At 55.1% G+C, this 12,009-nt stretch overlaps 1 protein-coding gene and 1 long non-coding RNA gene across 3 annotated transcripts in view; one reads left to right on the top strand and one right to left on the bottom strand.

Moving 5' to 3' along the window:
* Positions 1–12,009, bottom strand: part of MAP3K14 (mitogen-activated protein kinase kinase kinase 14) — a 39,586-nt gene that overhangs the window by 2,087 nt on the left and 25,490 nt on the right. For both annotated transcript variants that reach the window (XM_047756547.1, XM_047756546.1), the window contains 8 exons: positions 6,387–6,516; positions 6,028–6,159; positions 5,492–5,596; positions 3,363–3,526; positions 2,735–2,885; positions 1,693–2,067; positions 1,437–1,543; positions 865–1,009 (listed from right to left, as the gene is read on the bottom strand). In XM_047756547.1, the coding sequence (XP_047612503.1) occupies positions 865–1,009; positions 1,437–1,543; positions 1,693–2,067; positions 2,735–2,885; positions 3,363–3,526; positions 5,492–5,596; positions 6,028–6,159; positions 6,387–6,516 (1,309 nt within the window). The remainder of the gene's footprint in view (positions 1–864; positions 1,010–1,436; positions 1,544–1,692; positions 2,068–2,734; positions 2,886–3,362; positions 3,527–5,491; positions 5,597–6,027; positions 6,160–6,386; positions 6,517–12,009) is intronic.
* On the top strand, positions 1,985–6,709 carry LOC125113714 (uncharacterized). The gene is made up of 3 exons (XR_007131566.1): positions 1,985–2,191; positions 5,480–5,629; positions 6,435–6,709. It is a non-coding gene; the product is annotated as an uncharacterized LOC125113714 (long non-coding RNA).

Raw genomic sequence — 12,009 nt, 5'->3', positions numbered from 1 at the left:
GAGGAGCGGCTGTGAGCTCCCTAGGGAACCCAATGTGGAGCGAAGTGGGGGGGCTCTGACGATGTTGCAGAGGCGGCCTTTAGGATGCTGTGGCCGCAGTGTTACACTCCTGCCAGCTCTTCCTGGCCATCGTCCGTCTCGACACCGGGAATTTGGCCCGCACCATGCAAAGAGCTAAGGTTGGCTGCTATGGGAAAGCAGAAGGAACTGGAGACTGAGATTCTTAAATTACTGTGGGCAAGTGAGACTGTAATGTCCCTTGAGGTGGAGCAGCCTCTGGCCAGGCGTGAGGGCTTGGTGCCATGAGTCACAGGGGCCCTGGGAAGGGCCAGGGAGCTGTGAGCTGATGAAACCCTTGCTCTGTCAAAATCATGACACCAACTGTGCAGCCACGCTGGAAAACAAAAACGGTCTGCCTAGGTTGCTTTCTCATCTTCTGACCTCAAAGCCAGGGGAAGATCTCGGCACACCTACTGCCGAGTCCTTCACGCAAATGCTCATGGGCTCCTGTTCGCCCTTTTCCCTTAGAAGACATTAAGCGCTCAGTTTTGTTTTGTTTTTTAAATTCCAGGCCTGGAGACCGCTCTCTGCCCCAAGCTGAAGGCCTTCTAGGGCTCCATCAGCTGTGCACGGAGAACCAGCCTCCGCCTGGCTGCTCCACGAGTGTACACCGGAACTCAGGGTGTCCCGTGAGCTCTGGAGAACCACTGCCCTCCCAAGAAAGGCTCTGCTCATCAGGGCCTTTACTCCACACCGACTGAATGGCCAGGTGCCTCAAATTCTGGCTGCCAGGTGCCTTCCTCTCCCCTCCCCGCTGAGCCCCGCTCCCGGCCTCCCCAGTCCCAGGCGGATCAGGTGACCTACCATTGAAATAGCTTGGCGTGTCCGTGGGCCGCCCCCGGGCCAGCACCATGTTCCAGCTGGAGCTGCGGGTCTCCGCCTGGCTGCTCCACGAGTGTACGCCGGAACTCAGGGTGTCCCGTGAGCTCTGGGAGGCCTTGGACGGGTTCTGAAACAACAGGGGCACAGACTGAGGCCCCAGGCTCAGGGAACCGGCTCGGGCTTTGGTCTGATCTGGGGCAAGGGAGCCCTGGGCCCGCCCCTGGGTGAGGAAGCGCCCACGTCCTAGGCTGGAGAGCCGCTCTCCTGGGCACTTTTGGGGGTCAGCACTGTGGGGTGGAGGAGGGGGAAGAGTATTTCTACGGGACCGAAGCCGAGCCTTTCCCTGACTATCCTAGGAGCCAAACCATTCCCTTGTGTCCAGGCCTGCTGGCGATGGACCGTTTCATTCTGAGAACCCGGGAGCCCCGCCCCAGTGAGGACCTCTCCCAGAAGGAAGGGGTGACCCCAGCATCTGCCCTCTACCCGCTACTTCTACACAGCCCCTTCATTGGCTGGACACAAAGCCACCTGCCCTGGGATCCTGACTAACTCACCTTCTCGCTGTCATCTGATAGGGAGAGGCTGTCGATGCTGAGGCACGACAGAATTTGCTCCTGCTCCTCCAGAGAAAATGGCTGGGACAGGCTGTTTAGGAATAATTCTGCAGAGAAAGGCAGAAGACGGCTGTGAAAGACTGTTCTTCAGCAGAGACTCCGGGACTGACCCCCAGGGAAGGGGCTGGCTGGGAAGGTGACAAAGCCCAGGCCTTGGTGCAGGGCCCAGGGACCCAGAGAATGGGGCCGCCCATACCTATTTCCAGCTGTTGCAGCTCTTGCTCGGGGAAGGTGGGCTTCCGCTCCGGTGAGCTGGGGTTCCTGGCGGGGGCCGGGTCCAGCGAGGACAGAGGCAAGGGGTCCCATGGCCCAGACTCCTCCTTGCCCCAGTGCGGGCTTGGGGACTTGTTCCGCTCTGGGGGCTCCGGGGGTGGAGGGGGTTGGAGCTTCGGGGCCCCACCTGTTGCGTCCTCCGCTGGCTGGGGCCCCGGGGCCCCAGGTGAGAGTTCCCCCGGTGGGGCACCCGGGGTCTGGTGAGGGTGGGCTTGGCGTGGTGGCGGGTGGGCTTGGAGTGGCGGCGGATGTCTTGGTTCTTTGTAGTCTCCCCTCCACGGGCTCCTCAGACCCCCCACTACAAAACAGAACACACGCGGTGAGGGGAGGCGGGCCGGGCCAGGCCGCCTTTGCTGAGCAGAAGAGGCTGGAAGTGGCCTGTGAGGGAGGATGCCTGTGGCCCCCGGGGCACCGCTCAGGAGGTCAGTGCTCAGGCTCTGGGGAAGCCTCTTCCCTAAGCTGGCCACTCAAATGGGAATAGGACAGTCCTGCTGTCTTTCTTTCTTTCTTTCTTTTTTTTTTTTTGGTCTTTTTGCCTTTTCTAGGGCCGCACCCGTGGCATATGGAGGTTCCCAGGCTAGGGGTCCAATTGGAGCTGTTACTGCTGGCCTACACCACAGCCCCAGCAATGCCAGATCTCAGCCAGTCTGCGACCTATACCACAGCTCAGGGCCACACCAGATCCCTAACCTACTGAGCGAGGCCAGGGATCGAACCTGCAACCTCACGGTTCCTAGTCGGATTCGTTAGCCAGTGAGCCACGACGGGAACTCCTCCTCCACCTCTTGAGCACAGCCTCTGCATCAAGGCTCGGTACTAGGTACTTTGACCCATGTGACCTCAGGCTTCCCAACAAGCCCAAAGTTCGTGTCACACCCGTGCCCTGAAGGTCGAGTACCTTGCTCCTGGCCGCTACACGAGCCTGCCGCCTCTCTTGCCCCCTGCAGCCAGCCCGGGGCTCTTACCATGCTGCAGCGCCAGGCTGACCTTCCCCCCCAGCTCCACTGCAGACGCTCGGTGGACAGGCTCCTTCCTGAGCCCCTCCTGGATGGCCTGGGCTGTGAGGGGGGCACAGGAGGGCGGGATCTCCCTCACAGGTGGAGGCTCGCTCGCAATCTGCGGGTTGAAAGGCAACATAGGAGGCCTGTCTCCCCATCACTTCCTGGCCCCCGGCTTCCTGTCCTTGCTCCTCCCCACTCTCTCCGCCCTGCTCTGCTGGGGTCGGTCACAAGCACTGGAGTGGCCTGGTCTAGAGGGAGGGCTGGGACTTTTCCAAGAAAAGTGCAAAAGGGGGCCAGGCGGGACACAAGAGAGCCAGAGGCACCCATGACCTCCCGGCCCAGCCTGTTAGGAGGCAGGAGGGGTGCTGACACAAGAGAGCCCTGAACCTTGAACTCGAGGATGTCCCCGCCCTAGGATCTCCCCTTGGACCCTCAGATTTGGGTGGCAGCTATTTTAGTCAGGATCCCACATTTATGATAAGGCTTCTTCCTGTTCTCGTCTGCCACTGAAGAGCAGCCAAACGGGAGGCCACCTGAAGCCTGAAGCCCGGGTGCCATGGCCCTGCTGGGCGTCACGGGTGTCGTCACTGACCTTGAGGCAGAGCGGCCCTCGGAAGTACTGGGTCCACGGGTGGCAGCCGTTGAGCATGTGCAGCATCATGCAACAGCTGCTCCAGATGTCCACCTTGGCATCACAGGGCTTGCCCATCACCACCTCCGGCGCCATGTGGGTCTCTGTGCCGGGGATGTAGTCCCCTGAGAAGGTGTGGCAAGACAGAAAAGGCCACTGTGGATTCTGATGGGCAAGAGCCTTCGTAATGACCCCACCCCAGTCAATTCCTGAGATACCTGGCTTTGTGTTGGGACTTTTTTTTTTTTTGGTCTTTTTGCCATTTCTTGGGCTGCTCCTGCGGCATATGGAGGTTCCCAGGCTATGGGTCTAATTGGAGCTGTAGCTGCCAGCCTACGCCAGAGCCATAGCAACGCGGGATCCGAGCTGCGTCTGCGACCTACACCACAGCTCATGGCAGCGCTGGATCCTTAACCCGCTGAGCAAGGCCAGGGATTGAACCCACAACCTCATGGTTCCTAGTCGGATTCGTTAACCACTGCGCCACGACGGGAACCCCTGTGTTGGGACTTTAAATAGCCTCCAAATCCAACTTGCTGGGGACAAACCAAGTCGAGGATTCTGCTGGGGACGGGTACCAAGACTCTATCACCTAAAACATGGGCTTTGCCCTTCAGACCAAACCCTGAAGTGCTTTCTACAATGTGGGGGGAGGAGGGACTGGACATTGAAAATTAGGTCGTAGGGAACTGATTAATGGTATGATGCTCCTGGAGTTCCCTTGCGGTGCAGTGGGTTAAGGATCTGGCATTGTCACTGCAGAGGCTGGGGTCGCTGCCGTGGCACAGGTTCATCCCTGGCTGGAAAACTTCCACGTGCCACAGGCAGGGACAAAAGAAAAAAAAAATTGTATGATGGGCCCAAAATTTTAGTAAGTTAAAAAAAGAAAAAGGAAAACTTATATTCATAGACGACTAGAAGGATTGGTACCAGTGTGAACAGTATTTTTTTTTTTTCTGGTGGTTTGTATTTTTTAATTTTTGCTTAGCTTTACTTTCTGCAAAAGATATTAGAAAAGATATTTTTATAATAAGAAGAAAACACTATAGTTATTTTAAAGTGGAGGGCAGGTATCCATGTGCAATTTACATCTTTAGAATTATCAGTGGCCCTTTAACAACAATCATTTCTTTTTTTTTTTTTTTTGTCTTTTTGCCTTTTCTAGGGCCACTCCCGCAGCATATGGAGGTTCCCAGGCTAGGGGTCGAATAGGAGCCATAGCCACCGGCCTACGCCAGAGCCACAGCAACGCGGGATCTGAGCCGCACCTGCGGCCACAGCTCACGGCAACGCAGGATCCTTAACCCACAGAGCAAGGCCAGGGATCGAACCCTCAACCTCATAGTTCCTAGTCGGATTCGTTACCACCGCGCCACGGCGGGCATTCCAACAATCACTTCTTAAAGATTGTTTTTCCTTTGGTCAAAATGAAATCATTTTATGCTAATGCTATAGATAAAAAAGCAGGGCACGAAATTGTGTTATAACGGCCTTAACTATGTACAGGAAAAAAAAAAAAAAAAACGCTGGAGAGAATTATCGAAAATATTCTTGACTATCTCTCTGGCCAAGAGGGATGGTAAGAATTCTTTTTTCCCCTTCCCTTCGAAACTACTTAACACTGTAGTTGCCAAATATTTCACAGTAGACATGGGTTATTTTAATAATCAGAAAGAGAGGAAGTAAAAACACGCATTTCTCCAGCTACAGAGCCCAGGCCCCTTGGTGAGCTTTCCCGTTCTGCTTCTAGAAACTGCTCTCAGAGATGTGGGAGGGCTGAGGTCGTGGGCTGGGAGCACAGCTCCCCAGACAAGCCTGGCTAAGACGGGCATCTCAGGTAGAAGACGGGGGACCTAGGGCGAGGCGCCTGCCTTTCTGTTACCCTCCCCTATAACAGAAACATCGGAAATAGGCATTTAAGCACAATAATATTAAATCCTCGTGATAGCCTAGGGTGGTTGTGAGGCTGAACCACCTCAGTGGCCACAAAGTGCTCTGGCTCTGATTGCCATTAAGGCGCGGACGGGAGACGGTGCAGGGCTAATGCTCAGCCAAGGCCACCGCTGTCATCACTGTAGGGAGGGGCCTACCTGTGAGCAAAGACTTCCCCAGGCCGTCGGGTTGAAGGCACACAGCATGGCCGAAGTCGCAGAGGGCTGCGCGGCTCCCATCGCTGGACAGGAGCACGTTGTCGGCTGCCAGGCCGCCCCAGGGAAGAAGGGGAACAGGTGAGTCACGAGGGGCCTGGGCCAATCTCGACCTCCAGCGACACCGTTTTCTGGCTGACCCTACGTGGCAGCTGCTGCTTCTGATTAGTTCCATTAGTCACAGAGGGAGGGAGGAGAGGGCCGTTGGGGCTGGAGGCAGCCAGCAGGCAGGCTCTTGGAGGGTGAGGGGACGCGGCCGCTCAGCCCTGCTGCTGCCACCCACCCTCAGTGGTCACCGGTGTGCAGAAACTCGACCTGCTGCTCCCCGTGGGCATTGCCCGCTGGAAACTACAGTGCCAGGCTGAGGGCTGGGAGGACACACGTCCCCTTCCTGAAGCAGGCCCAGGAGATCTGGGAGGAAGCCGGGCAGGACGGGGTGAGGAGAGAGCCCCATGGGGTGCAGGCACCCTGAGGCTTACCTTTCACGTCTCCATGCAGAATCCTTCGGGTGTGGAGGTATTCCAGCCCTTCCAGAGCCTGGCCCAGGTAGTAAAGGGCCCGGTCCTCTGGCAGACAGCCCTTCTGCTTTATGAGCTGGCCCAGCGAGCCACCTAGGAGACCAATGGTCAGTCTTAACATGGGGCTCTTCCAGGCCTCCCGGCCAGTCCAGGGCATGGGCCTTCGAAGGGCAGGTGGCAAAGAAGGCCTTTCTTGCCGAGGTCACAGGGTCAAGAGATTAAAAATGGACTGACTGGGGAACCAAGGCCAGCCTGGGCAAGACTTGGGGAAACCCTTGGCTCTGAATTTGGAGGGACAGAGATGGCATCTGGTTCCTTACCTTCTAGCAGCTCCATGAAGATTTTGACCCAAGGCCCTTCCTTCACAGCTCCATACAAAGGGACGATTCGGGGTGATGTCAATCCCGCACACGCCATCAACTCCTCTGCCCGAAAGACGTCGACTCGAACCTGGAAGAGCCCAGAGGCGGCTGGGAGTCAGGGGGAGGGACTTGGAGCTCCCTGCACAGAGAATGAAGTTCCCAGTGACGGTTCCGAGGCCAGGCAGGTACCCGGGAGGCCTACTGGACCTGCAGAGACTAAACTGTGTGTCTTGGGGGTTGCGGTCAATGCCTGGTACTTGATTAAAGTTTTGCAGCGCTGAGGTCTGTGAAAATGCACTCACACAAAAATGATAATCCTTGGCCAGGCCCCTGGCATGTTGCCTACCCTCAGATCTGCCAAACACAGAACTTTCTTTCCCCAGCCCAATGTCTGGACAATTTCTAGATCATGGGACCTTGTTTATTGACATCTATGTCTGCTCTTAAGATGGTGGGTTTCTGGAGCCAGAGCTGATGTGGCCCAGATTCTGGCTCTGTTAGTTCATCCTCCTCAGCACTTAACTGCTCGCTCATAATTATTTGCCTTGTCCCCTGAGGGCTAAAATGGCCATGCAGAAGGGCCAGTGCTTGTTTATCCTGTTTGCAGCTGTTTCCCCACGATCTGGGCATAGAAGAGGCGTCTCCTACCGGGAGGGGTTTGGTCAAGGCCCCTCCCCTAATGGCCTGGGCAACCAGGGACCACTCACTCCTTTTTTCTTTCTTTCTTTAAATTTTATGGTCGCACCCATGGCATATGGAAGTTCTGGGGTCAGGTACTGAATCTGAGTCTCAGCTGTGGCAACGCCAGATCCTTTAACCCACTGTGCTGGACTGGGGATTGAATGGTGGGGGGGGCGGCGGGGGGGGCCCCGACCACACTCCCCCAACCTCAGCCATGACAGCAACCCAAGCCACTGCAGTTGGATACCCACTTCACCACGGCGGGAACTCCCATCCATTCCTCTCTGCAGAGACCAGCGTGACATGGCAGGAGGAAATAGGCCTTAGATACAAACATCCTGGGCCGAGACCCTGGCTCAGCCATTTCCAAAGGTAGAAACACTTCCCCTAAGCTATGTGTTTCCATATGTGAACAGTGGGGAAGGTGGCTCCTGGGTAGAGTGAGGATTTGGAGGGATAATAACCAGCAGCAGGCCTGGCAACCAGCAGGGGCTCAGGAAATGCTAGCTCTCTACCTCCTCCCTCCAGCTCAAATAAGAGTAGCTTAATTGCTTAGACTTCCTAAAGGAGACCTGCCATTTCTGGCTGCAGCTGTTCCCCATGTTAACCCTGAGAAGTACCACCAGGGGGCGCGAGTGGTAACATAACTGGCCTGGAAGAAGTCAGGGCCTGGCAGTTTTCTTTGGGGACCTGCTGACTTGGCAAACAGGAGCTCTGACGATGTGTGGCTTTTGGACTTTTGCCTATCAGTGGAAAATGTCTCTCTTTTGGTTACTTGCAGAATATCTGGTTTGGTTAATCAACTCGCATAAACTTTGACTCCCCGTCAGTATTTCCGGCTCTGAACCTAAGCTGGAACTAATTCGCCTATACGCCTTGTATTAGCAAATGTCTTTAACCCTTCTGCTCCCAAACCGGGAGGTGACGCACGCGGGGCACTGCAGGGAACTCTGAAGGGTGCTCCAGCGTGTTGTACATTTGAGGGAAAGAGCGATGATTGACATCTGGGGTCACCATACAAACTACTAGCTAGAGACAGTTTCCATGATTGCCTTGCATTCTTTTGATGCTATATCTTTATGAAGCTGGGTTTTTGGAAGCTGCTGTGACAAAAAGGTACTTCAGGGGGATAATGCGGAAATGAAAGTGACAGTGTCCAATGGTTTCAAAATTTAAGAAGCTGCGCATGCCCAACAAGCACCCTGTTAGTAATGTATGTTGCTTGAGAATAAAACAAATTTATCTTTCAACTTATGTGTATGCTACTAGGTTGTTAGGTGTACTGTTGCTACAAAATGCTACTAGGTTGCTGCTCAGTCAAATATGAAGACATTATTTGATTGAATTATTTAATAAATGGAACTATTAAGTACTTGTGTCGGGCTGGGGCGCCTTGGAAAAATGACGGAGACATTAAGGGCTGTGAACCAAGAGAGTCTGGGAGCCTCGGCTTTAACTTTTAAGAAATCCGTGGGACCTCTCCAGTGTCCCAGCGACGTTACAACCCTTCCCACCAATCTAGACCAAAGGGGGTTCGGGAGGAACATTTCATAACAGGAGATGAGTTCGAGGGCTGTGGCAGCCCCAGGGAGAGCAAGCTGAAAGGGCGGTGCCAAGGGAGCCGGGCAGGAGACAGGGCTGCCCACCTCTCCTTGCTCGACTTCAGGGTCCCCCTCTGTAAAGTGACGGCTGGGCTCCGAGGAGGATGTTAATGAGAATTAATACTTAATGCCCACTTAACACATGCCAGACACGGCACTCAGCGCTTGATGAGCATTAGTCGTTTACATTTTACAAGAGCTTATGAGGTGATATTATCTCATTTTATAGACAAGGAGGCTGAAGACTGGATGAGTAACCTGCTCAAAGTCACTGGATATAGAGTAACAGAGCTGGGAGTTTGGTGGGGAAGCCTGATCTGCACCGCAGCTCACAGCAACGCTGGATCCTTAACCCACTGAGGGAGGCCAGGGATCGAACCCACATCCTCATGGAGATTCATTTCCACTGTGCCACACCGGAAACCCCCATATCCATTTTATTTCAATGGTAAAAGAGGGAATAAGAGCCTGCAAGTCCTTTCAAAGGTCCTAGGAACATAAAAGGTGAAGGTGGCCCACACAGTTCTGGGCACAAAGGAGTCCAGTAGAGTCTTCCCTCTTTTTTTTTTTGTCTTTTTTAGGGCCGCTTCCCGCGGCATATGAAGGTCCCCAGGCTAGGGGTCCAATCGGAGCTGCAGCCGCCGGGCTATGCCAGAGCCACAGCAATGCGAGATCCGAGCCGCGTCTGTGACCTACACCACAGCTCAAAGCAAAGCCGGATCCCCAACCCACTGAGCAAGGCCAGGGATCACACCTGCCTCCTTATGGTTCCTAGTCGGATTTGTTAACCACTGCGCCACGACAGGAACTCCTAGAGTCTTCCCTCTTGCTTCCTCATCACCATCGAGACATTCTCCCCTTGGCCTTGTACTGACTTCCTTCTCCACACTCGCCCGGCTGACTTCACCCACGTCCCTGGCAGGTGGCTGCTTCGACCACCTTTATACCGTCAAAGTGTCCATCCCCGTTACAGTCCGAGCTCCTTCAGCTCAGGCATGTGGATTCCACACCTGTCTCCAGTCCCTGCCACAGCGTCTGGCACAGAGCAGGTGCTTGGTTAATGACAACTGGCATGACCTGGCCAAGGCCACATTACTCCAGATCAGGGCAGAGTTAAAAGGAGGCTCCAGAACTCCATGCTTGAGCCAGATATTCTCAAACGAACCATTTCCTCTTTGGGCCACAGACCCCTTTGAAAACCTGATAAATAAAAAATGCATGTGGAGCTCCCTGGTGGCCCAGTGGTTAAGGGTTCGTCATTGTCACTGTTGTGGCTTGGGTCACTGCTGGGGTCAGGGTTGGATCCCTGGCCTGGAAACTTCTGCATGCCCTGGGCATGGCCAAAAAAAAGTGTGTGTCCCCATATGTGCCACACACATACACACACTTTAAAGTTCCCAGATTTCATGGATCTTCAGACTTCATCCACTGACTAGGACAAGAACTTATACACACTGGCCGTGAAAAAGCACCAGACAGATGCCTGTGTGCCAACAAGGAAATCTGTCCATGACAGACTATTATTTAAAAAAACATGGTACAGAACAACCTGCAGAGTGCAATCTCCTTTAAAAAAACCACTACATGTTTATACACGCATAGCAAATCTAAAAGATCCACATCAAAGCTTGGTTACCTCAGAAGGGGGTTGGGGAACAGGGAGACTTTTGCTTTTCTGGGCACCATTCCTCTATAAAGACCCTCTATTTATTTGAAATTAAAAGTAAGATCAAACAAAACCTTAAAAAACAAAACCCCCAATCCCTAACATTAAATCCTGGATTCGTGACCAACCAACAGGAGGGGCCTGGGGCCCCCGGTGTCCTGGAAGGGGGACTGCGGGAGGGCTGGTGTCACATGACACTCTGCATCCTGGATCCTCCCTAGGGAGCATCCCAGGGCGCGCAGACTGGCCCTGACCCCTTGTGCAGCGTGACCTCTGATCCTCGGCCCCCACCCGCCACCCCGACCCCCTTAGCAAGGACCTGTTTCGCAGATCTTCCAGCTGAAAATGCTAACGGACATCACGGCCTTCCCTACGCCTCTGCCCTGGAAAGCGAGCAGGGGGTGTCTGCTCAACCACAGGCAGCTGTGTGGGCTGCCAGGAGCCAACCCCGCCGAGACCCTGGTGGGGGGCGGGGGGCGGGAGGGGGCAGAGTTCTGAGAGGGGCTGGCTCTGGGGGCTCGAGCCGCTGCAGCTCTGGGCCTGGCCCGTCCGTGCCCTGTGCTTGGAGCTTGTCCGAGTGCGAGTGCCGCGGGGAGGTGAGAAACGGAGTCTCTGTCCTCTTCTACTATATTAGGCTTGTTTACCTTGTTGCCCGGGGGCTCTGAGCGCCTCAGCGGGGGAACAGCTGAGGAGCCAGTGACTCAGCTCCCCGCTTGGGCGTTCAGCCCCAGGACACTTCACACTCTCTTGCCCTCCTCCCACTCGCCTCTCAGGAGGGACAGCTGAGCCGTCTCCGGTGGCCTGGGGAGGGGACTGCAGCTGAGGAGGCCTTGGCAGCCCAGCGGAAGATGAGGCCCCGGGCTGGCAAGAGCTAAGCACGTGTCTTGGCCGGTGGGGACGGGCACGGGGGGAGCTCACTGATTTGACACGGTATGTCTGAAATTTGGGGTAATACCTGCGGATAGTCCCCCTCTCATCCCATCACCCGAGGCCTGAACTCTAGAACTCTAACACCTGGCCACGCACAAGCCCGGGAAGCCAGGTATTTGCACGTCACAATCTGTCATCCTCAGCCCTTACAGCCACAGGCGCCCATGACAGTGGCGGCCGCAGAGTCTGCTCGGCATGAGGACGGAGCGCCCCAGGCCTGCCTGGTCTGGCTATTTGGTTCCTTGCCTTTTGGGGATCGGAGTGTCCTTGACCAAAGCCGCTTAAAACCAAGGTCTGTCTCTGAGTTAGCCTATTTCACGGGGCCCAAGGAAATGGCCCACGGAAATGTTTCCGATTTCTGCCTTAGGAAGTCCTCGTGCTGGCTCTCAGGCTGAATTTGGGTCAAGGACAAAGTGGCTTCCAGTCGAGAGTCCGGGCTAGGAGAAACGAGATCTGAAGGGGAACAGGGCTGACACCCTTGAGGTCTGTTGGGCCTGGACAGTGTGATCTGACAAAGGAGGCCTCGAGTCCAGGACCAACTGTGTGGCTTTGGGCAAGATGAAGACCCTCTCTGGTCTCCAGTTCTATTATCAGTGAGATGAAGGAGTGGGAGAGGTGACGTAGGGCTCTGCCTCTAGTCAGAATTCTAGGAGCATGAATCCTCCCCCCCATGAAGAGCAGTTGGAAGCCAAACTCTACAGTC

Source organism: Phacochoerus africanus, chromosome 14 (assembly GCF_016906955.1).
Source record: "Phacochoerus africanus isolate WHEZ1 chromosome 14, ROS_Pafr_v1, whole genome shotgun sequence".
In the NCBI taxonomy this organism is placed as follows: domain Eukaryota; kingdom Metazoa; phylum Chordata; class Mammalia; order Artiodactyla; family Suidae; genus Phacochoerus; species Phacochoerus africanus.
Note: the sequence above shows the minus strand (reverse complement) of the source record. Positions and strands in the feature narration are given on the sequence as shown.